Raw genomic sequence first — 25,295 nt, forward strand, 5'->3', positions numbered from 1 at the left:
ATATTTCAGAAGCTACCTCGGCCTCGAGTGGAAGATCTGAGATCTCTTCAGATTCTAGGGCGTGTTGGCAAGGCACTCAGAGGTCACAACTCCTACCCAACCTGCCTAAAGCCAGACCAAGCGCCGATTGGCCGCCGCTAGGTACATTGGGGAATGTAGTCAGGGTGTTGTGTGCTCCCCTCCCTCCACCTCCCCTCAATCTAAGTCGTCTCAGACTATATTTCCCAGTCAGGGATCCAAGCACAACCCAGCTGCCTGGAGAAAATCCTGGACGAACGCACTGGGGTGAGCTGGTCGCTAGGAGTTGTAGTTTTTCTTCTAAGACACCCGCCTACGCCTGGGAGGGGGGGGGGGCCCGGAGGGTGAGGGGGCGCGGAGGGTGGGGGGGGGCGGGGGTGGGGTGGACCAGAAACTACAAGTCCCAGGGAGCGCTGGCTGCGTGCGCTAGGCGGCCTGTACGAAAGAGGAACCCGCCTAGTGCATGGTGAGTGAGGGCCCTAGTCCGACTAAGGCTGAGTCTGCAACTACGCGATAAAGGCCGCCCGAGTCGTTCATGGCCCAGCGGGACAGTGACCATTGTCTCGCTGCCATGTTGTCAGTGATGCAGCGGTACGGGAGGAGCCGGGAGCGGAGCGCGGTGGTTGTGCGAATGGACAGAGGGAGGGGAGGTTGTGAGGGAAAAATAAGCGGCAGACAGCACGGCGGTGCGCTGGAGCAGAGCAGGATGTGGGAGGTGTGGGACTTCCGTTGGTCTGTTGGTGTCACGAAACGGTCGAGGTCCTGCCACAGGATGTGGTCTTCTTGAGGACTTTGCTGTGCATACCAGTTAATCAGCGTGATAAATTTCCTACCGCATTTCGTCCTTTGGCCTTTGCAGTTTCTCCCTCCAACTCCATTCTTAGTTAATTCTCAACTCAGTAGGCATGTTAAATTTAAAGGTATCAAACTTGGCCCAGTATTTTGTTTTTGTTGTTTTGAGACAGGGCCATGTAGCCCCTGCAAGCCTAAAACTTGGGATCATCCTGCTTCTATTGGCCCATAATCTTGTGTTTCTTAGTATTACTATAGTGTACAGAGAAGGCAGAACAGAGATCATTTCATTTTTTCCCCACCTCGGTGCTGGTGGTGGGTGTGGGGCTGGAGGATGTGGGTGGGGAGCTGAATCCAGGGCCTTTCACATTTTAGGCCCTTGCTGTTCAGCCCCTGCTTTTTCTCTATCTTAAATCCTGCAGAAATCCATGGCTTGGCTTCCCTGGGTTGATTTAGGTCACAAAAATAGTGTGATGGTGGGTACACTTAAGAGCCACATAATACTTTGAGTACTTTTTTTTTTTTTTTTTCTGACCCTGAAGCTTGTAGAAGGAACTACAGATTTGGATTATGCAGATAGTTTCTTTTCTTGACTTACATATCCTGGCCTTAATAGTCTTTCCTAACGCAAAGCAAGCATATATCTTGATGAACTTGAGCTCATCTTAGGCAAGCTCTTTTGTCCACTGGCAGCATCTGTCACAACACTTCTCAGAACTGGCTTGCATCTATTCTCCATGTTAATTTGGATCTATAAGATAACTCGTTTAAAGAACATTGCTACCAGGCAGTGGTGGCATACGCTTTTAATCCTATCAGTCAGGAGACAGAGGTAGGCACATCTCTGAGTTCCAAGCCCCAAGATAGCCAGGGCTACACAGAAAAACCCTGTCTTGAAAAACCAAAATAATAATGCTGCTGCTGCTGCTGCTAAGCATTGCTTAGGGGCTGGAGAAATGGCTTAGTGGTTAAGAATAAGTATTTGGCAAGAAAATGTGAGTTCTAATTCCAGCACCCATATCCAGATGCTCACAACCACCTGTAACTTCAACTTCAGAGGATCCAACTCCTTCTGACCTCCATTAACACTGCATTTATGTTTATAAATATATATACATATAATTATGTAATTAAAAAAATCTTTAAGAAACTATATGCTGGAGAAGATGGCTCAGAAACTAAGAGCACTTGCTGCTCTTGCAGAGGACCAAGGATGAGCTCCTAAACACCTACGTGGTGCCTACAATCATCTGTAACTCCAGTTCCAGGGGATCTGGCACCCTCTGGCCCTCTGCAGGTACCAGTCACCCATGAGTAGAATAGGCTTTTCTCAAATTCAGAAATCCACCTACCTCTGCCTCCAGAGTGGGACTAAAGGCCTGTACCACCACCCTTCGTACTTTTCTATGTTTTATTTTTGTGGGTTCACTGAGTTCAATTAATGCTGCCTGTTGGAATGTTAACTGATCTTCTTGTTGGCTTGATCTTATACAAGTAGTCATAGTTTCAGGGAGTTCATGTGTGCAATAATTGTATCATGTCCAGAAGACAGCAATTTACAACGTTATTCTCCATCCTCCAGCTTTTAAATTCTTTCTGTCCTCTCTTCCACAATCTTCCCTGAGCCTTGGAGAAGGGAGGGTTGAAATAGATGTCCTATTTAGGGCTGAGCATACTTATTCTCAGTTCTTCAACCACCAGCTAAGTTATCTTTTTACTTATTTATTTATTGAGACAGGATCTGGCCTTGAACTCACAGAGATCTTCCTGCCTTTGCCTCCCAAGTACTGGGATTAAAGGTGTGTACCACTATACCTGGCCTAGATTACCTTTTAAAGGAGAATACAATAGTGTGTGACATTTTAATCTTTGGCATATGTCAGTATGTTATGTCACTACCCTGGGCCAGATGTATTCTATTCTTTTGACCTGGATGCCTAAGGAGGGACAGGATATTTTCCTTTCTGATATTACCAGGGAAATGGGAGGTGGTACCTAATCAACCATGAGGGAGGAGTGTAGTCGGACTTTCCTTGGAGCTACCAGAGTTTGGCCTATAGCTTATCCTTGTTTCTAACTAGTTCTTATAACTTAAATTAACTCATTTCTATTAATCTACATCCTGCCATGTGGCTTGTGTCTGTTACCTCTCCTGTACACCCTGCTTCTGCATCTGGCTGGTGACTTCACTTTTCTTCTTCCCAGAGTCTTCTCTGTCCCCAGAAGTCCCACCTAACCTCTTCCTGCCTTTATTAAACCAATCAGAAGATGCCTTGGCAAAGATACATCTTCACAGTGTAAACAAATATTCCATAACATTTCTCCTTTTTGTCTAAATAAAAAGGAATAGGTGTAAATTATAACACAGTAAAACTATATATAATAACAGTTTTCAGGTAAGAATTACATTTACAAAGTCCAGTCCATTTGTACTTGGCAATTTTGGTGAAAATACCCTAATCTATCCTATCTTGATGAATCCAAAGTTTTATACCTAAAACACTTTCTATCATAACTTGTATTGCCACCCTAAAAATATCTTTTAGCCCTTAAACATCTTTTTATATAAACAACTTAAGCTTTTATGTCTCTCACCCTTATGCACTTTACACCTCTTTTGTGAGTTTCTTTTCCGAATTTGGTAACAAGGAAAACTGTAACTATACCTATTAGTCTTCAACTCCATCAGAGGCCTGAGAAGGATATACTATTACCCGAGAAAGCAGGAAGTGCTGTAGAAGTAACTGTCTTATTAAATAAGAAACACAGAGCCAATGTAAAGATAAAAGCCCAAGAGGTCAGAGCTAAAAGCCTTACCCTTCCTGCTTCAGCGATCCTCTTCAGCCAAGAGAGACCTACTTCCTGAGTGTTTGTCTTTATATAGACTTTCTGTTCTGCCTTCTCATTGTTGTAAACCCAACCACATGACCGCCTCGTCACTACCTGTCTGTACAGACCTCCAGGTCTTCTATGGTTGGTATTGAGATTAAAGGTGTGTGTCTCCAATGCTGGCTGTATCCTTGACCACACAGAAATCTACCTAGCTCTGCCTACCAAGTGCTGGGATTAAAGGCGTGCACCACGAACACCCAGCTCTGCTATGGCTTACTATTAGCTCTGACCCCCAGGCAACTTTATTTATTAACATACAAATAAAATCACATTTCAGTACAAATAAAATATCACCATAAAGTGCAGAGCAAACAACTTCCAAAACTATAGAAACGACAGAGACATCTGGTTGTCTGGACAGTCAACCAAGGTTTCTCTGCAACGTTGGGGCATCCATCTTCAGCCTATAGGCCTAAAATATATGACAGATTTTTTTTGTGAAACAGGAATTTTGAAGGACTGTGCTACCTTGTCTCAGCAAAGTTCTGCAGTCACCTTTTTTTGTACCCTGTTTGTCCAATTTGGACAGCATACTGTCAGTAGCCAAGGCAAGGGCAGTTTCTTCCCAGTAGATAACTTTGCCACAATGAAAGCAAACTCCATATGGAGTTTCTTTGATACCCATCATCTTTTCTGAAGTAGATTGGTGCTATCCGGAGCAGATGTGTCTCATTGTCATGAAAAGCCTTATGGCATTATAACATCTTAAATGCCATATTTTGTAGATCTCTGAAGTGTTTGAAGACCATCTGTCTATCTAAAATATATCTCTGTTTGACCTTGAAAACATACCTAACATGGCCACAAACTTGATTGTTACAGATGATTAACTACTAACCTAATTTCTTAATTATCTTAGACAGTTTTTAATAATAGCCTTTAAGGACTAGAACTTTATATTACATTTTAAAATGAGCTGCATAGGTACAATAACTTAAACAAGAGTAGAAACATATACAGTATGTTCTAACAAAAATAACCTTAAATATGTATCAGTATACAAAAATCCATACCTATGTAAAAGTGTTTGAGACTAGTAGATGTTTTTTTTTAGTTTGAAAGTAGATTCAATAATCTACCCTTTTATTCTATCATTTCTAGATCTCCCCTTTTTCTCTTTCAGAAAGATTCCTGACTCTAATCTCCTTTGTTCAGTTTTTTTTCTGACCGTGACCAAAAATAATTTGTAACCAACCCCCCTAAACAATGACAAACCCTTCATAAATCACTGAATGACCAAAACCCACCCACACCACTTCTCTAGACTGCTTCTTGTTGTCTGGAGGTGACAGCATTTCTAGAGGACCCTTAGAAAATTGGGATAATGGTCAAGTCCTGGGAGAGACAGCTGTATTGTTTTTTTGTTTAGTCTCTGTGTGATGGGAAAATGTAGAGCTTATCTGAAGTCTTGGCTGGAATAGTCTTTGAGGCTGAACCATCTGAGCTGGCAGCTTTGAAATCTGGATGTAGATTTTTGAGGAAACTGTAACTGAGGCATTCTGAGAAACTGGATCATTTGGGCTACTTGTCTTTATTTGTGTCTGGTCCTTTTGTTCTGAAAACAAACTTTTAAAGGTAACATACATATCTGTATTAACACAAGTATGGAATGTGCAGTGTGTACAAGTCAGCTAAAGATGATTTGTTTTATGTTTGAGCAAGTAAAAGACATCTGTCAACTTTCTAAGTCCATTTGGACTGTATAACCAAACTGTTAGGAGGACTCTGTAGCCAACAAGATTTATCATGTCTCATCCAGTTTCAGAGCTGTTCCCACGCAGAGGGATCAGCTTACATGTCATCTGTCCTGTAGTCTTTTGGCTTCCTCCCCCATGTCTGTAGCCAAGAACCTCAGGAGGTCACCCCCAATCAAATCTGATCTCTATTAACTTTGAACCATAACTTTTTGTTTCCTGTGGAAACAAAGACATAACATCTCCCTCAACACAACATATTTTCTGACTTCCATTTTGAAGTTAAGACAGTCTTAAAATATATAGGGTGGTTTAATTCAGCAGTCCCTTCCACAATCCACTGTCTCTCAGCAGCAGCTGTTTTCTGTTCATTGGAATTCAAAAAATTTAAAATTAACAAAGCACCATACAGGGTCCAGGTGCCTGTGCATTTTCCATTCTGTGTGGCTTATTCTTGTTATATTACTTTACTCTTTCTTTAAAGACTTTACTTTGTTATTCTTAAACTTTTTTTCTATGACTGTCTATACCTGTTTTTTCACTGTATCAGTTTAAAGGTTTTATCAGTCTGGACAGCTTTACTGTGCATCTGCAGCCTTCTCTGACCACATGAACCAAGTCTTCTTTTTTTTTTTTTTTTTTTTTTTTTGGTTTTTCGAGACAAGGTTTCTCTGTGTATCTTTGCGCCTTTCCTGGAATTCACTTGGTAGCCCAGGCTGGCCTCGAACTCACAGAGATCCGCCTGCCTCTGCCTCCCGAGTGCTGGGATTAAAGTCGTGCGCCACGACCGCCCGGCTCACATGAACCAAGTCTTAAACTTGCCTTGCAGCTCTGCACATGGCACTGTGGCCAGGAGCCGTGTCTTTGTAGGCCATGGCTTGCCTGAGAGACTGTGGGACTAGGAAGCTGTGTCTGGCTCCAAGTTTGTGTGTTGGAACTTTTTTTTTTTTAAACTTTCTCAAGTCCTATGTGGAAATACTTCCCCCCACGTTGAATGCCATATGTATTTTTTGTATTTTTTGTGGGGATCGTTGGCTCCCCAATAATGACACGGAGGCTTATTAATTATGAAAGCTCAGCTGATAGCTTAGGCTTGTTTCTAACTAGCTCTTATAACTTAGATTAACCCATTTCTATTAATCTATGTCGTGCTATGTAGCTCATGGCTTTTACCTCTCCTCTTGTACATCCTGCTTCCTCTGCATCTGGCTGGCGACTCTGCCTTTCTTCTTCCCAGAGTCATCTCTGTCCCTCGAAATTCCGCCTAACCTCTTCCTGCCTAGCTGTAGGCCATTCAACTCTTTATCAAATCAATCAGAAGGCACCTTGGCAAAGACACATCTTCACAGTGTAAATAAATATTCTACAACAGGGTCTGGAGAGATGGCTCAGAGGTTAAGAGCGCTGGCTGCTCTTCCAGAGGTCCTGAGTTCAATTCCCAGCAACCACATGGTGGCTCACAACCATCTGCAATGAGATCTGGTGCCCTCTTCTGGCCTGCAGTCATACATGCTGTATACCTAATAAGTAAATAAATCTTTTAAAAAAAATATTCTACAACAGAGGGATCTATCCTCAATGGCCTCAATTCAAAAGAAAATCAGTTTAAAAGTCATCATGTACTACATAAAGAGTTTGAGGCCAGCCTGAAATACATAAGACCACACACACACACACACACACACACACACACACACACACACACACACAGTGCTAGGTGTGGTTAATAAGCACATGCTTATAATTCCAGCACTTGGGAGGCAGAGGCAGGAGTTGAAGTTGAAGGCCAACCTGGTCTACATAGCCTGAACTTCATAATGAGACCCTAATCCAAAAAACAAAAAGGTGCTGGGGAGATAGCTCCAGTGAAAGTGCCTGCAGAACAAGCATAAGGATCTGAGTTTGTATCCACAGCACCCACATAAATGTGAGGAAGGGAGACAGGTGGATTCTTTTTTGTTTGTTTGTTTGTTTGTTTGTTTGTTGGGACAGGGTTCCTCTGTGTAACAGTCCTGGCTGTCCTGGATCTTGCTCTGTAGATCAGGCGCTAGCCTTGAACTCACAGAGATCTGCCAGGCTTTGCCTCCCAAGTGGCCCTGTGCCACCACTGCCTGGCCGAGTCAGGTGGATTCTTGAGCTCATTGACTAGTCAGCTTTAGCTGAATCATTGAGCTCCAGGTTCAATGAAAGAACCTGTCTCAAAAAATACAGTGGATGGAGACTGGTTAGATGGTTTAGTGGGTAAAGTGACTGTGAAAGCATGAGAACCTGAGTTCAGATTCCCAGCACCCATGTAAAAGCCAGATGCTGTGACATGTATCTCTAATCCCAATTTGGGTGGGTAGAGGGGGAAACAGGCAGATCTCAGGGGCTTGATGGCCATCCAGCAAAAGTAATGAGGTCCAGATTCAGTAAATATCCTGTCTCAAAAACTATGGTGGAGGGCCTGGCATGGTGGCAAACCTTTAATCCCAGCACCTGGAAAGCAGTGGCAGGAGGATCTCTGTGAGTTTGAGGCTAGCTGGTCTACATAGCTAGTTCTAGGACAGCCAGGACTACATAGAGAGACCCTATCTAAAAAAAAAAAAAAAAAAAAAAAAAAAAAAAAAAAAAAAAAAAAAAAAAAAAAAAATGGTGGAGAATGATAGAGGAGATACCTGTCATTCATCTCTGAGTATCACATGTGTATCCATGGGTGAGTGAACCCATACACAAGTGTGCATATACACATGCACCACACAAAACACCAAAATAAGGTGGAGCGGGATTAAAGAAGACAATGTTGACTTCTGGCCTAAATACACTTCTAAACGTGTATACACCACACACAACAGAAAAGAATAAATATCAGTGAGATGGCTCAGTAACTAAAGGCACTTGCCACCAAGCCTCACAAAGCTGAGTGTAGTTCTCAGGACCCACATAGTGAAAGAAGAGAACTGATTCCCACAAGTTGTCTTCTGACTTCCATGCATGCCATAGCAGGTGTGTGTGTATATATATGCACATAAACAAATAAAAATTTATACAACTCTGAGCCAATGGGATAAAGGGGTTTACAGCTAAGGCTGACAACCTGGGTTTGATCTCTGGAACCCCGTGGTGAAAGAAGATAGTTGTTCTCTGACCTCCACATACATGCTATAGCATGTGTTTCATGATGTATGCATACTCATGTGCATGCACACGTGGCGCTCACAAAGTGAATGAATAAGTACATGGTAAAGAACTGCCATATCTTACTAATTGGAAGAGAATCCAATTAAAACAGGTGTGAAATGACACTTCAATAGTGAATTTTGACATGTGACTAAATGAAAAGATGCTACATTACTAGTCAGGGAAGTGCTGACAATGAGATACCACTACATGCCTACCAGTACATTACCAAATATTGGTGAAGATGCAAAGCCTTTTGAGTTCTCCCGATCTGCTGGTGGGAAAGTAAAGAGATACTGCTATATGGAAAAAAGTTTGACAGGTTAAACATACCTCTGATACAATACAAAGTCCTTGGTTATTTACCTATGAGAAATAGAAATACAGGTTCACACAGTGTGTGCTCAAGGACCTATGATTTCCAAAATAGTAGAATCAGCTAGGAACCTGTCAGCAGGTGATAGGTAAAGGAAATGAGGTATAGCCACATAACAATAACATAGTAATGAACAGAACACACATAACACAGTACATCTAAAGTCCTTGGTGCTGAATGAAAGGAACCATTATATTGTATATTCTATTTTTATGAAATTATAGACTTCTTTGCAGTGACAAGGCCAGCTTGGTTGCCTGGGGATAAAGGTTGAGGATGAGGGGATTCATAGAAGGCTCCGATAATAACTTTTTTGGTGTAGTGGTAGCCTCCTAGGTACATAGTTTTCCAGAACTCCCTGACTTGTCTATTTTAAATGAATGTGGTTTATAGTGTGCAAATTATGCTTCAATAAAGTTGACCAAGTAGCAAATGGCAGGGTTGATTGAAATGTATGGCTTTTTTTTTTTTTTTTTTACTTGACCTGGGCCTAGGGATGCTCTTCTCAGAGTGAGCAGAAGTGTCCTTAACAATTTGGAGTTTTCCTCCAGGACAGAGAAATATGGTGTTTGGTGAGCAAACCAAAGTTTAAATTCACGGAAAAGTTAAAATTTAATTACAATCTATAGTTAAAGGGTAGCCACACTATGATATGAATATGTCTCTAAGAAGATTTCACACCTTGTGCTTGAGAAGTTAAGTCAAGCACAAACAAAGAAAAAGCATGTACTAATAATGAGTGCCAGAAAGGTTCTGGATCAGTTTCCCAGGTGACTCCTGTAAGCCTGAGCACTACCTCTCCCCCCCTGCAATGTGGTCATTTTCCTGATAGTCCTAGCTTAAATCCAATATAAAGTGAATTATGGTACAGACTCCCACTTTCCCTCCTGATAGGACAGGGGCCTATGTCATCTTGAACTTGCACCCCCATGGGTCACATAGACCCACATAATCCTTTCCCTAGGTCCCTCAGGTGGGACTTCCCACCACCCCTAGGCCTTTTAGCCTCAAACTGAAATGTCTCTGTGTTCTCTCAGAGTCTTCTTAGAAGTGAAGCTCAGGCTGCTATTGCACCAGAGCTGGAGATGCCCGGCTTGCCAGCTGTTTCATTGCTGCAGTGGCCTCTGCGAAGTAAAAAGTCTTCATAGAGGTAACATACATTTATTTGTTTATTAGTTATTTATTTAGTATTATTATTTGAGACAGGATCTCATGGTATCTCAGATTGGTCTTGAATTTACTATGTAGCTATACTACTTTTGATCCTCTTGTCTCCAGCCCCTAAGTGTTTGGATTACAGGTGTATACCACCATGCCAGGTTATGCCAAGCCTACAAGTGCTTTACCAACTGAGCTGCATCCTGAGTCTCTTAAGAGGCAACATTGTTTGTTTGTTTAAAGATTTATTTATTTTTTCAGCTGGAGAGAGAGCTCAGAGGTTAAGAGCACTGGCTGTTCTTCCAGAGGTCCTGAGTTCAAGTCCCAGCAACCATAAGGTGGCTTGCAACCATCTATAATGAGATTTGGTGCCCTCTTCTGGCCTGCAGGCATACATGTAGGCAGAACACTGTTTACATAATAAATAAATCTTTAAAAAGAAAAAGATTTATTTTTATTTTATGTGTTTGGGTGTTTTGCCTGCTTATATGTCTATTCACCACATGTGTTCTTCTCAGAGGCCAGAAGAGGATGCCAGATCCCCTGGAATTGGAGTTACAGACATGTGGGTGATAGGAATTGAACCTAGGTCTTCTGGAAATACAGCCAATATCTCTCCAGGCCTGTTTTTTGTTTGTTTGTTTCTTTCTTTCTTTTATTATTTTTTATTAAGAAATCTTTTATTCATTTTACATACCACCTACAGATCCCCCTCTCTTCCCTCCTTCAGTCCTCTCCCAGCCTCCCCCTCAACTCACCCCCCATTCTCTCCTCTGAAAAGTTAAGGCCTCCCATGGGGAGCCAGTAAAGCCTGTTACCTTCAGTTGAGGCAGGTCCAAGCCCCTCCCCCTTCATCAAGGCTGTGCAAGGTATCCCACCATAAGTAATGAGCTCCAAAAAGCCAGCTCGAGCACCAGGGATGGATCCTACTGCCTGGGGGCCCATTAAGCAGATCAAGCTACACAACTGTCTTCATTATGCAGAGGGCCTAGTCCAGTCCCATGGAGGCTCCACAACTGTTTGTTTAAAGTTCATTCCCACTAGCTTGGTTCAGTTGTCTCTGTAGGTTTCCCTATCATAGAATCCCTCTTCCCCTGCTTTTGTTTTTTGAGACAGGGTCTTGCTATGTAGTTCTAGTTGGCCTAGAACTCACTAGGTAGACCAACTTGGCTTCAAACTCATGGAGATCCACCACACCCAGCTAACTTTTAAGAGGTAACCTTTATGGGAAAAACAAACAAACAAACAAACCACAAAACTCTTCAAATCTTATTTTGGACTTTGATTGGTTTATAAGTATCACTTTAGGAGTTAACATAAGTTTGTTGTAAAAGGGATTTCAGGGAGAGGGAGACTAGAGAGATGGCTTAGTGGTTAAGAGTACTTGCTTTTGCAAAGGACCCAGTTTGGGTTTCTAACAATCACATGCCATCTCACAATTGTCTATAACTCCAGTTCCATGAATCTGATGTCCTCTTCTGGACTCTGCAGGCACCAAGCACACATGTGATACACATGCATGCATACAGTTAAAACATTCATAGACATAAAATAAAATAATCTTTGAAAAAAATTAAAAGGGATGGGGATGTAGCTCAGTTGATAGAATGCTTACCTAGTGTGCACAAAGCCTTGGGTTCAGTCTACAGCCCTGCCATAAGTCAAGCTTGATACTGCACATCTGTAATCACAGCACTCGGTGGTAGAGGCAAGAGATGAGATGGAGAGATGACTCAGCAGTTAAAGAGCACTGGCTGCTCTTCCGGAGGACCTGTGTTCTGTTCCCAGCACCCACATGGCAGCTTACAACTGTAACTGTTAGAATCTGTAACTCTAGTTCCAGTAGATTTGATGTCCTCTTCTGGCCTCTGCAGGTGCCAGGCATGCTCATGGTATGCGGACAAACCTCATATACATACAACTTTTAAAAGTTAAAAAAGCAAAACAAAACTAGTATTATTGGTACAGATCAAGATCAAAATCAACCACGATACATGAAACCCTTATCCCCCAACAGGAAAAGAATTATTAAAAACTGTACACATGATATTACCTCAAGGCTCTGTGGGAGGTGCATGTTTTCCTCTAGTTATATTAAAAATGAAGCATATAAGCACTAAGCGAGCAGTTTTCAAGCACCAGGTGTTCTATGGTTTAAATCTTGTTGCAATATTTGTGCTCCTTTTTGGTCTCTGGATCCTTCCTCTTGTTACTACTCTTTTTTGTTTTGGTTTTGTATTTTTTGAGACAGGGTTTCTCTGTGTAGCCCTGGCTGTCCTGGAACTCAGAGATTCACCTGCCTCTACCTCCTGAGTGCTCAGGTTAAAGGTGTGTGCCACCAGCCTGGCTTGTGACTGTACATTTTTAAGCTTGGGTATTACTCTGGACCGTGGTTTTACAGCCTCTTGTTTCCCCAAGTTCATAAAGGCAGAACACTGTATCACTAAAAATTCCCAGTAAACTCATCTCCACCCCAAACCCCTAGCTACCCACAAGGAAACCAAATTTTGTTAGTAGTGTTTAAGATGTGATTAGGGCTTCACTGGGACAGTGTGTCTGCATCCTGGGAAATCAGAGGTGCAGTGGTCTTGCTTTCAGAATCCTGACAGCATGATGTTATTGGAAGGAGCACCAGGTCATCCCTCTCAATCAAGGCTCTGCCTACCTGTCATGATTCTTGAGTTTTGGGCCTTAAAACTATAGTGTGCTGGCCTATGAGCTCCTTACAGTCCTAGCTATGCTAACCACTGATCCCCAAGTAGTGAGGAGCTGATGTCTGTAGGTCTCCCTGGAGGGGCAGGTAAGAGTGCTTTGACTGCATCACTGCTTCCCTGAAAGGCTGCCCAACCCTTTCCATTAAAGCCCTACCCTCCCTGCCTTGGTCCTGCCCTCTCAGTTACCCCCTCTTAGCCCCACCCAACCTTACCAGTACCTCCTCCCTGCACACTGTTCTGTCTTACAGATCTCCCTGTCAGCTCCCCAGCATGACACTGCAGTGTCTCATGCTCCTGGCTGGCCTCTTGATGGGAGGCATGAGCAAGTCTACAGAAAGCAAGGTGGGTAATCCTGTGCCCACTGGCAAGAAGTTGAAGCCTCCTCAAAGGCAATGGATCCTCGCCCCATAAGAATTTCAGTCTTTGAACTTAAGGTTCACTGATGTTAGCCTATCCTTCGTAGAATCCCCTTGGAGTCTACTGCTAGTGTTGGAAATGCCTAAACTCTGCCCATCATCTATTTTGTTCTGCTTTCTAGAAGTTTCTCTGCCAGACCTACTTATTGCTATAGCTGACCTAGAATCTCTACAGAATCACCCTCCAGAACTGCCTGTAGCCCAGAGCTACCTGCTCAGTTGTTGCTTACTCAGGAGAATTAATAAATACATGGTCAGGCATCCTGGCTCCCATCAGAAGTAGTTGAACAAAAACAAAAAGCATTGACACTCCAGGGGTTGAGCTTTGATATCTGGAATTGAGGTGACATTATTCTCTCCAAGCCAGGCAGGATGGGAGCCTCACTGGTTGGGGGTGATGGTATGGGGAATCCCTTACTAACTTGGCCAAGGGTAATGAAAGGGATGGCTTATGCACTGGGCCTTCATCCTTCCCAAGGTGGTATGATACTCCCCTGTGTCCCTTTTGTCCTTTAGACACTCCTTACTATTAACCAAGCTCAGATCACAAGAAAAACCATAAATTTGTAGTCCTATCCCACAGGAGACTAAGGCAGTAGAATTGTGAGGGTTTGTTTTGTTTTTCAAGACGAGGTTTCTCTGTAGCCATGGCTGTTCTGGAACTTGTTCTGTAGACCATGCTGGCCTTGAACTCACAGAGATCCACCTGCCTCTGCCTTCCAAGTGCTGGGATTAAAGGCATGTGCCACTCCTGCCCGGCAGGATTGTGAATTTAAGACCAGTCTGGCCTACATAATGGATACTTTTTTTTTTTTTTTTTTTTTTTTTTTTGAGATAGGGTTTTTCTGTCTGTCCTGGAACTTGCTTTGTAGACCAGGCTAGCCTCAAACTCAGAGATCTGGAGTGCTGGGATCTAAAGGCATGTGCCACAACCTGGCTGGAACCCTGTCTTAAAAACAAAGATAAACAGGGTCAACAAGATGGCTCAGCAGGTAAGGGCACATTCTGCCAAGCCTGATGACTCTGAGTTTGGTCCCTGGAACCCACAGTTGAGGGACTCATAAAAGTTGTCCTCTGACCTCCATGTACATGCTCATACTCATATATACACACAATAATAATAAATAAATAAAGCTGAGTGTCATGGGACTTGCCTTTAATCCCAGCACATGGTAAGCAGAGGCAGGTGGATCTATATGAGTTTGACGCCACCCTGGCCTACACAATGAGTTCTAGGCCAGCCAAAACTACATAACGAAACCCTGTCTCAAAATAAAGCAAAAATAATAATAAATAAAATTTGGAAATTAAAAACAGAGAAAAGACAAACTTAATATAAGTTTTACATTTCTTGACTGCTTTTATAAAGAAATGAGGGCACCTGTATATTAATGCTAGGGTTTGGGGAAAGGGGGATATTTTTAAGGAAGTGTGATTGGACAGAGGGTGTGATCTGATGGTCATTAACTAGGGACCTAGCCAGACTGCTATTCAGAGTCTTGTCCCTATGGCTTCAGAGACAAGGGCCTACCCTTTCAATACAGGGAGGGCACTGCTCTATGAGGGCCTTAGCCTTTCCTTGCAGGTAAAGGGCAGGAGACAGTCAAAGACTTCCTTTGAGCTCTCCAGTGTCAAAAGTATTCTATTTGAGGGCAGTTTGTTCTGTGCCACACCATGCCAGGCTGTCCAAGGCCTAGGCCCCAGGCCCATTCATACTAATTCATTAGGTCTTACCCTTCCTGGCCTTTCTGGGTAGCTGGTGTTGGACACACTTAGCCAGATTCTAGCCTTATACTTGGTGACTTATTCAGTCATCAAATATTCACTGGTCACAGGCTCTGCATAGTCTAGACTTGAAGCCAGTGGGAAAAGGACCTATTGATTAGTGATTCATGTGATATGACAGTAGTGTAGTCCAGGTGCTTGTAGAAATAGCCCCAAAGGGAGATAGCCCCAACTCTGTACCAGTAACTTCCAGGTTTGGTCTCTATGTTTAGTGCTGGAGTTTTTCCTGTGCTTTGCCAATATGAGCTGCAGTAGGAGTAGAGTAGGAATACTCACTTATTGAAGGGATGTCACTTGACCCTAGAGAGTTTTGGAGCTGTGGTTAATGAGAAAGATAGGATGCTGTTATGACCAATGCTGTCCTTGGCATGAGCTAGGCACTTACCAACCTGTCTCGCTGATGTCTCTCCTCTAGGCCCAGCAACCTGAGTGTTGTATGGATGTGGTAGACTTCAATGCTACCTGCCCAGGCACAGGCCTGTGTGGCCCAGGTAAGCATCATTGTTGCAAGTAGATAGGAGACTAGTCACCACCCCACCAGCATTCCTAGATATCTTTTATTTCTCAGTGACAAGACAGCTGAGGGGATGGAGGAACTTGGGGCAGCACAGACTAGCATTGTGCAAAGGAGGTCTACCTGGGTTTCCTTCTTGAGCAACCTAACCACACCCTTGTCTGGTCCAGGCAGGACCCTGTGTGGGATGTTCTGTAAAGGGTTGAGGCACAGGGAGAAAGAGGTTCAGAGGGGAGGAGGAGGAGGCACAGGGTTCAGGAGACTAAGCCAGGATAGCACTTCCAGGAACTTAACAGCTCTTGGGGTATCCTTTTTTAAAAGATTTATTTATTTTTATTTTATGTGTGAGTGTTTGCCTGTAGGTGTGCATGTGGTTAGGTACATGCACACCTGGTACCCTCAGAGGCCAGTAGAGGGTATCAGATCCTCTAGAACTGAAGTTCTGAATGATTGTGAGCTTCAGTGTGGGTTCTGGGAACCAAACCCAGGTCTTCTTCAAGAATAGCAAGTGCACTTAACTGCTGAGTCATCTCTCTAGTACCTCTGGAGGGAATTTTGACCCTGGAATATCCAGCAATGTCTGGAGGCATTTTTGGTCATCACAGCTGGTGCTAAATGAGTTGAGGAGGATGCTTCTAGCATCTGGAGGTGGAGGCCAGGGTGCTATTCACTAGCCTCAGTGCACAAGATGACTCCACCACAGAGGATAATCCAGCCCCAATGGCAGCATGCCAAAGGTGAGTTCCCTGTCCCACAAAAGGTTCTAGGAGGCTATGAAGATAGGACTTTCTGGAGGCAGCTAACAGAGATTAGGGTTGCTGAGAGAAGGCAAATAGGAACGTCTAGAAGAGGAAGACCCAAGTGAGATGATGCCAGGGCCACCCACTGTCTTGGCCTGTCCTGAGGCAAGAAGAAATCATTGTGATAAAAAGGTGGTCAGTCTTGAGGGGGGTGACTCTAGGCTGCTGTTTATTTTAGACTAGACTGGCCCAGAGCTGTCCCTTGATTTGTCAAGAGGCACCCCTTGGCACCTGTTCTGAGTTCCATTACAAGACTACATGAACCCAGAGAAACTGCTCAGGAAAGCAGGTACTCCAAAACACTGATCAAGTGCAATGGGAAGAGGACATGGACAAGATGTTGAGGCTGGAAGGGAGGTAGGGATCAAAGATGAGTGTAGTGACAAGGGAAGAGGGCATTGCTCTGTAGTGAGCAGAGAAAATATGAGGGTGCTATCTTAGGGTTTCTATTGCTGTGAAGAGACACTGTGACCATGGCAACTCTTATAAAAGAAAACATTTAATTGGGGCTGGCTTACAGTTTCAGAGGTTTAGTCCATTTTCATCATGGTGAGACATGGCAGCATGCAGCCAGACATGGTGCTGGAGAAGTTGCTGAGAGTTCTACATTTAATCTGCAGGCAACAGGAAGTGAACTGTGTGCCACACTGAGGGTAGCTTGAACACAGGAGACCTCAAAGCCCATCCCCACAGTGACACATTCCTCCAACAAAGCCACACCTCTTAGTAATGCCATTTCCTATGGGAGCCATTTTCTTTCAAACCACTACAGATGCCAAAGGGCCTTCATCAGCCTTCTAACCTAAAGTTCTGGAAGTTGAACTTTCCTGGATTCTTTCACATTAACAGGAGTGCATGGGACCTGGCATCTCATGGACTATAAACTGTCCAGAGATGGCTCATTGGGTGCAGGCTACTATGCCACAGAGAGGCTGGAATAAGGAAAGATGCCAAGTCAGAATCTAAAATCCAAGGTGGCTCTGGGAACAGGTACAGGGATGTAGATAACCACGTTTGTGTAGGGAGACATAGGAGCCCCATAGGCCTTCAGGGCTACCACATGTCTCTCTGGCCATGGTCTTTCCCTGCATATAATTTAGCAACCCAGCAGAAGCCCATGATAGAGTCAAATGCATCTCAACACAGGAAATGATAGTGAAAGGGATGATTCTGGGGAGAATCACTATGTAGCTCTGGCTGGCCTGGATTTCACTCTGATAGTCTCACTGAGATTATCACTCTTGGTGCTAGGTTTTGTACTGAGGACCCTATGTTCCTTGGTTTTGCCTTTAGTAGACACACATGCCTCTCATGAGATCTACTCATGCCTTGAATTGATAAGAGGAATAAAGCTAGGCCACTGTAGGAGACTTACTCCTCATCTTATGATTCCATGTTTGAGCAGGAATCTTCCACCCAAGTAGAACTGAGCATTTGGACTTTGTTCCTGTGTGATTGTTTGCCCACAGCATTGGCAGAGCTGGAATGGGCTGATGTCCCTCTTAGACCACTTGTCCATTGCTGTTGATACTGTCTTTGCCACCACAGAAAGGCTTCTGTCTCACCACAACTCATCTGTTCAGATCAGACATTATAACCTTCATTATTAAGGTCCAGTGACCCATGGTTTAGCTCTACATGCTGCCCAGTATCCAGCTTTGGCTTCTAGAACCCCATCAACATTTATGGAACATGTGTGCCCATCTTCTGTGTTGGGGATGTTAGAAGTAAAGGTATAAGATGGCCTCCAGGATGCCCTGACCAGAAGGGAAACAGCTGTCCACAAATCACTAGCCAGTACAGGCTGGGTTGTGGTGGTATTGTGTTCCCCAAAATATTGTGTACCCTAATAAACTTATCTGGAGTCAGAGACAGAACAGCCACTAGATACAGAGGCTAGAAAATGGTGTCACTCACACCTTTAATCCTAGCATTCCAGAGGTAGAAATCCCTCTGGATCTCTGTGAGTTCAAGACCACATTGGAAACGGCCAGGCATGGTGACACACGCCTTTAATCCCAAGAGGTGAGCCTTTAATCCCAGGGAGTGATGGCAAAAACAGAAAGATACATAAGGCGTGAAGACCAAAAACTAGCAGCATTTGGCTGGTTAAGCTTTTAGGCTTTGAGCAGCACAGTTCAGCTGAGAGCCATTGGGATGAGGACACAGAAGCTTCCAGTCTGAGGAAACAGGATCAGCTGAGGAACTGGCGAGGTGAGGTAGCTGTGGCTTGTTCTGCTTCTCTGATCTTCCAGCATTCACCACAATATCTGGCTCCAGGTTTGATTTTATTAATAAGAACTAAGATTCATGCTACACTGGGTCACTCTCAGAATGAAGGTATGGCTTTGGTCAGTGCCAATCTTCGGTAGAAATTTGGCTTGATACTGCTACATAGACCCTGGGAAATAGCACAGGGACACAAACAAACCTATGTGCACCTGCCCCGATGTAGAGGCCCAAGTGAGGGTACACTGCTGTATATAGGCAGCTACCTTGTATCCTGGAGGTTCTGGTGGATAAGGCTAGACCTTCGCATAGTATCTATCAATTTTAGCTTTCTGTCCTAAACACCTCTGAATAGTCTCCTCAGGCGTCCAGTAAAAGAAATGACTGCCTTAGTGATAGGTATCCACAGGAATTTGGTTGAGAGCTGTATGATTTCTGTTGAGTTAATTTCTTTTTCTGGAATTGGAGCCTGTGCCCACAGTTTTCCACATCATGTTAATGTTCCTGTGTTGAAAATTGCCAATTCATAATGCAGAAAAGCTTGAAGAAGACAGTGAGATGACTTTGACTTACTTTGGCTGAAAAACTCTTTCTTCTCCTCATGCAGGTTGCTACAGGCACTGGAATGCAGATGGGAGTGCTAGCTGTGTTCGGTGCTGGAATGGGACCCTCCCCACATATAATGGCTCTGAGTGCAGAATTCGTATGTCTTCTCCAAGCTATCTACCCCAGTTCCCCTATACTTCACAAGGGTCCTCATGTCCAATTTGGGGAGAAACCAAGGGAACCACTGTATTTGTCCTCTCCAACGGCAGTACCCACCTTGCCCAGGAGTCTTGTCTATCAGTGAGCAGCCCCTTGGATCTCTCCCTGAGTGTTCTGTTCACTGAGGACAGCTGTGGGTGAGAACTGCTCCTTGCTTTCTCATCTCTAAACTGAGATGTCCCTTTAGGACTATATGTGGAGGCCTCAGTAGTGTCCTGGGCATGGCTCAGGCCTCCCCTCAGTTCTGCTCTCCCATAGTCACTGGCCGGGGCATGCAGTTTCCCATGAACAGAAGCACAGGGACACCTGGACAGCCACATTTCGGTAAGTCTCTTAGTTTATAAGTCCAGAACTGTGCCTCTGCTTAGGACCTGGTGCTGGGGCTCATCATCAGAGCGGGTATTGGTACTAGTGCCAATCCTGAGCCACTGAGGCCACAGCAGACATATCCATGGTAAAGTATTTTTTGCAAGTAGCTATGGTCAAAGAAAAGGTCTGGAGAGAGTCCAGCATCCCTTGGGGCTGGGGTCATTTGGCTTGGGTGTGGGTACATGTTGGGATTCCATGGGATGAAGATATTTCATGGTCTCCAAAGAGCTTCAGTTATAACAGCCCTCACTGCTACCCACTTATGCTTAGCCTTTGCCTCATTCCGTGTCCACTCTGACCCCTAGGCCCTGGGATTGCATTGCCCCATCCCAACTTGCTCTCATAGGATGTAGGCTGCTGATGAGACTGCAAAACATGGGCCATACCTCCTGATATGTTTTTAAGGAAGGGACAGGCCCAATTTACCTGATGTCCATATCTCCAGAGTCTTTAAGCCCACCTTAAATGAAGGCCTGGGGAGTAAAGAGTGGAAGAAAATGTGGGGTAGCAGTGTGGCCAGGCAAGCAAGAGAGAGGACTGGGGTGGTGCTGGTAGAGAGAATATACCCAAGTCAGAGGAGCCCCATAGGTTAGGGAGCTAGACTGAACTCCAGTACAAGACTGCCTCTTCTGAGGTGACCCAATCACTTTAGGGACATATCACCCTGGCCCTCATCCTTCAACTGTGCTGGATCTTAGGCTTAGAGTCCTATTCTGAGAGGGCTCAGTCCTTCCCATGGGTCTTAGAACCCATCCCTCCTCTCAACCAGAAATTGCACTTGAAGGTGCTATCCTCAACAGTGGAAGTCCGCTGCACAGAACAATGGTGTTTAGGGTAGGGGTAGTATAGACAGGACCTTAGCCACATCTTTTGTACAGTGCTAATGAGACAGAGCAAGATCCATGGAGTCTCAGTAAGAAAGATACTTTCCATGGCTGAGTGGTGGTAGCACACACCTTTAATCCTAGCACTCTGGAGGCAGAGACAGGTGGATCTCTGAGTTTAAGGCCAGCCTGTTCTACAAAGCGTGTTCTAGGACAGCTAGGACTGTTACACAGAGAAACCCTGTCTCAAAAAACAAACAAAAAAGAGGATACTTCCCATAGCTGGCAGTTACACTGTTCCATCAAACTACTAAACCCCTAGCATGTCCTGACCACAAACAAATGGAGCTAAGTAGGAGGCAACTGCATGTATCAGAAGTGAGGTGCAGCAGAAGTACCTGCTGCCAAGGCTGGAGGCTTTGGATCTCACTCCAAGATACTGAGGCCAATCTAATAGAGAGAGGAGCCTGGAATTAGCCTGGGCCAGGAAAGGGTGGACAGTATAATGTCCCTGGTCTTGTGGCTAGGTATGTTGGGCTTGTGGAGGAGCCTGAGTGCAGAACCCTTGCTCTGACATGTGGCTGGTGCCTAGTATGGTGCTCAGGTATGTTTAGGAAATAGTGGGCCCCAGGGGTTAAGCAAGGCACACTAGACATCCATCCCCCAAGACCCGGCTCTCCTGGCAGCTGTTGGTTTGCCTGCAGGGGCTCCTCATGTGGCAGCTTCCCTCTTCCTGGGGACACTCTTCATCAGCACAGGCCTCATCCTCTCTGTGGCTGGGTTCTTCTACCTCAAGCGCTCCAGTAAACTTCCTGAGGTTTTCTACAGGAAAGACAGAGGTACTTCCTTCTGTGGCTGAGTTTCTACCTGCCTAGCCTCAGGGATACTGTCCAGAGCCTGTCCCCACTCAGGGCATAGGTGGTCCCCAGTGGGTACAGAGCAGGCGCAGGGACTCCACTGTGTCCAGACTCCTGTGCCCACACTCACCAACACAGAGTGACTTTGGATGCTCTTATAGCTGAGAATATGAGGCTGGGCCCTGCTGCTTAGAGTCCCCAGGTTAAGAAATATGGCTGAGCAGCTGTCCAGGCTCCAGGTGCTCAGGGCACTCAGAGCTGAGGCGGCTGCCAGGCATCAGAGTGACATGTTATTTTCTTCCCTAGCCCCTGTCCTGCAGCCTGGTGAAACAGTAAGTAACCTACTCAACTAGGCTGAGCAACCTCGGCTGTGTGTACCTGTGCCAGGCCATCCAAGTCTCACTTTGCCTTTCTCTTTTCAAGGCTGCGATGGTCCCCCTGCCACAGTCTTCAGGTACAGGCTGCAGCATGTTATGGGAGTTGGGTGGAAGGGCCTTACTGTGGACCAGTCTTCAAAGCCTATTCTATGGTTTTATCCCCAGATATAAAGGTCCTTCACTGGGGCCTGACATGCCTTCACACATTCTAAGTAGACTGTTCAATAAGGCAGGGACAAGGACAGGTGCTCAGCAGGCATTACTTCTCTTCTCCCTATCAACCCATATGGTTTCCATGCTGTCTCCCTTCCTCAGCATAGGGCTAGACTCCCTGCTTCTTCTGTAGTCATGTCTAAATCTAGTTCTGCTTGAGAGCTGCAAGGAACATGTCAGTTCTTGAGCCTTTTCTTGCCAGGCCTGTCTGAGCAATTGTAACCCACTGTACAGAAGAGGCCGTGAGCACAGAGATTGACTGGCCCATGGTTACACAACCATAAGCTCCAGAGCAGATTTACTTAACTTCTCTCCCCATCTCATTGTCCTCACTGTGCAGAGGTCTAGAATGGAGAACCAGTGACAGTGTTTCTCTCTTTTGAAGATAAAGTAGTTCCTTGATGAACCCAGACCTACCTTGTTCCAATTAATATCTGTCTCAAGTTCTTCAAAGCAGCCCTTCTCCCTGAGTACTTTACAGGTGTTGTCAGTGACCTGTACTACCATACAGCAAAATACACACACTAGCCACTTCAAGAAAAGCATATCCCTTGATAGTTCTTAGAGACCGAAGTTAGAAATCAAGATGTTGGGGTGAGAGACATGCATTTCAAAGCCTGGTGGATGGGGAATCTCTCATGTCTCTTCCAACTCCTAGTGTCTCATACCTCCTGTGGCTTTGTGACCACATCATCCATGTCTCTCTTTCCCTCTGAAGAAAATAATAGTCATTGATTGGATCCAGAGCCCACCTGGTTAGCCTAGGATGATCTCACCTATCCTAATAGAGTCACATCTGCACAGACCTTTTTTCAAATTAGGGTTATATTCATAAGCTTCAAAACTCAGGGTGATTTCCTGTCTTTAGAGGATGCTATCTAACTCCCTGTAGAGCATAATGCAGGTATAGTCTATGTTTCTGTCTTAAGGAAGAGCTGGGCTCTGATCCAGGCCCAGGTACTAGGGTGTGGGGTCTGGGGTTCTGATAGGAAACAGCTGAGCTCATGGGCACCTCCATCAGAAGAAACTGCCTTTGCACAAGTGGAGCCTAATGAGCATCATTTCCTTGTGAGAATAAACACCACACATGGGCTTTGTTCCCTGTGGCTGTTCACTATGCTCCTGAGAGCCTATGGTGCTGTCAAAGACCTGAACTTTACCTATTTCTGACTCAGCTTTATCTCTGACCCCATTTCAGTGAGGAAGCCAAGATACATTAGACGTGAGCAGCATCCAGACAAGAATAGGGATCCTTCTGCCTTCTCCACAGTGGAGGCCCACATCAGCAACGTCTGACCTGGAGGTCAGCTGAGACTTCACAGCACAGCATTGGAGACCCAAGGCTCCCTCCCAACACACAAAGGGCCTCGGGCTTAAGATAGGCCAGAATTGGCTCCCAGTGACAGATATATACAAATGCTAAGGGGAGCTAACTTCCATGCCATGAGATCTTCTGTCCCACCCTTACTGTGTGGTTTAACAGGAGTAACCATCTGTTTGTGAGAACTGAGACTCAAGAGCAAGTCATATGGAGTCTGGGCCCCTCAGGAGTCACAGCAAAGTTCCAGCATCTGTAACAGCTACAACACAGGCCTGATCCAAATGGTCAAAACTTCTGGAGGCCACCCAGTGGAACCCATGTTAGATAGGACTCTTTCCATCACCACCAAGCTAAGAAGAATGAAACCAAGGCCCAGACAGTGGAGAAAACAACCTGGAAACTGGTACCAGAGATAGGTTGCTCCAGCACTGGCCTGCTAATTTATCTGCTGACCTCTAAGGCATAGATTTCTGAGAGTTGCAGAATTGAGTGTCCTGGGTTTCCTGATTCTAGAGACCAGCAGAACCTAGTCTCCCAGGGACAGACTCCCAGCCAGCTACCTTTCAGGCTGAGTACTCAAAGTAAAATGTTTAACCATGAGGCTTCCATATCTGAACACTTGTAGGTCACTTGTGTCATTGGGCTTGTGAGAGCATGCTGGTCAGTGGTCCTGTCTTTGCTGTTGCAAGCCTCTAGAAGCAGTGCCTGTGAGCTGCTAGTGTGGCTGGTGGCATTGGCTAGTAGCTCCTGTGGAAGAAGGTGCCCTGTTAACCAATGCCACCCTCCCTCTATGGGCCAAGGGTGTCTAGCATCTTCTTCAACATCTGGCCCACATCTGATCTTACTAACAGTGTTACGAGCTTACTTTCCAATACTTGAACCAGTGGCCAAGATAGCAGCAGTGATTTAAAGTTGGACCAATTAAACTAGACTAGATTTTCTCTCCTCTAGCCTTATTATCCCAAGGGTCATCTATTCAATGTGTGTGGGCCAACTGCCCCATTGCCATGTTCAGGGGACAGGGAGTCAGGGATGCAAAGAGGATACCCTCAGCAGGATACAAAACCTGCCATCTGTTGTCTGGTGGGACTGAGTATAGCACAGTCCATCCCCACATGTGGCCTTGGCCTGTTCCACATGTACTCTTCTCATTTCGGGACACTGTATTGAATGAGGTGACTACCCATCTCCTTAGGACTTGAGATAGAAGGTGCCAATCAAGTGTGGCCTGATTCTTCAGATAAAACTACAGATATAACTGGGTGTGGTGACACATGCCTTTAATCCCAGCACTTGGGAGGCAGAGGCAGGTGGATCTCTGTGAGTTCAAGGCCAGTCTGATCTACAAAGCGAGTTCCAGGATAGTCAGGAACAGAAAAACACTATCTCAAACAAACAAAACAAACAAACAAAACCAGAAAAAAGACTACAGATACTTCACTAGGCTTTGTGGGGGCCACTGACAGTTTATGGATCTAAGTCACCGTTAGGGAAAGCAGGACCCTCTATGTTGGCCACTTGAGTCCAGCTTGGTGGTCCCATTTAAAGCCCATGAGTAGATGTGGAGATGTTTCTCTGCTGACTAGTGGAGGATCTAGATAATTAGAGCATAGGGATTCTAGAAGTCCTGCCTATGGTGGTTTGAATAAGGATACCTTCGCATGGGCTTACATGTTTGAATGCTTAGTCATCAGGGAGTGGCACTACTTGAGAGGGATTAGGAGGTATGGCCTTGTTGGAGGAGGTATGTCACTGGGGGTGGGCTTTGGGGTTTCAAAAGCTCTAGCCAGGCCCAGTGACTTTCTCTTCCTGCTGCTGCCTGTGGATCTGGATATAGAACTCTGAGCTCCTTCTCTAGCACCATGTCTGCCTGTGTGCCACCATGCTTCTAGCCATGCTGGTAATGGACTAAACCTTTGAAACAGTAAGCAAGTCCCAATTAAATGCTTTTCTTAATAAGAGTTGCTGAAGTCATGGTGTCTCTTCACAACAATAGAACACTTACTAAGACACTGCCCTTGC

General features: G+C 44.9%; 1 protein-coding gene across 2 annotated transcripts; it reads left to right on the plus strand.

Moving 5' to 3' along the window:
• The first annotated feature begins 385 nt into the window (after positions 1-385).
• C2H1orf159 (chromosome 2 C1orf159 homolog) lies at positions 386-25,234 on the plus strand. Of its 2 annotated transcripts, XM_059255587.1 has the most exons (10): positions 386-484; positions 9,969-10,081; positions 13,052-13,145; positions 15,420-15,495; positions 19,155-19,250; positions 19,571-19,636; positions 21,210-21,344; positions 21,669-21,694; positions 21,786-21,816; positions 23,151-25,234. In XM_059255587.1, exons 3-10 carry the CDS (start codon positions 13,074-13,076, stop codon positions 23,246-23,248), a joined length of 600 nt encoding a protein of 199 aa, XP_059111570.1. In that variant the 5' UTR covers positions 386-484; positions 9,969-10,081; positions 13,052-13,073; the 3' UTR covers positions 23,249-25,234. The 2 variants fall into 2 exon arrangements, with proteins under 2 accessions (XP_059111570.1, XP_059111571.1); XM_059255588.1 differs by lacking the exons at positions 386-484; positions 9,969-10,081 and adding an exon at positions 16,497-16,607 and having other exon boundaries at positions 13,127-13,145.
• The last annotated feature ends 61 nt before the right edge of the window (positions 25,235-25,295 follow it).

The sequence above is a fragment of the Peromyscus eremicus genome, chromosome 2, assembly GCF_949786415.1.
Source record: "Peromyscus eremicus chromosome 2, PerEre_H2_v1, whole genome shotgun sequence".
NCBI lineage: Eukaryota > Metazoa > Chordata > Mammalia > Rodentia > Cricetidae > Peromyscus > Peromyscus eremicus.

Bases quoted from the DNA above. Each gene is read 5' to 3' on its own strand.
- C2H1orf159 (XM_059255587.1), top strand. From the start codon at position 13,074: ATGACACTGCAGTGTCTCATGCTCCTGGCTGGCCTCTTGATGGGAGGC. The intron at 21,695-21,785 runs GTAAGTAACCTA...TCTCTTTTCAAG, and splicing joins TCCTGCAGCCTGGTGAAACA to GCTGCGATGGTCCCCCTGCC. The intron at 21,817-23,150 runs GTACAGGCTGCA...ACCCCATTTCAG, and splicing joins CCCCCTGCCACAGTCTTCAG to TGAGGAAGCCAAGATACATT.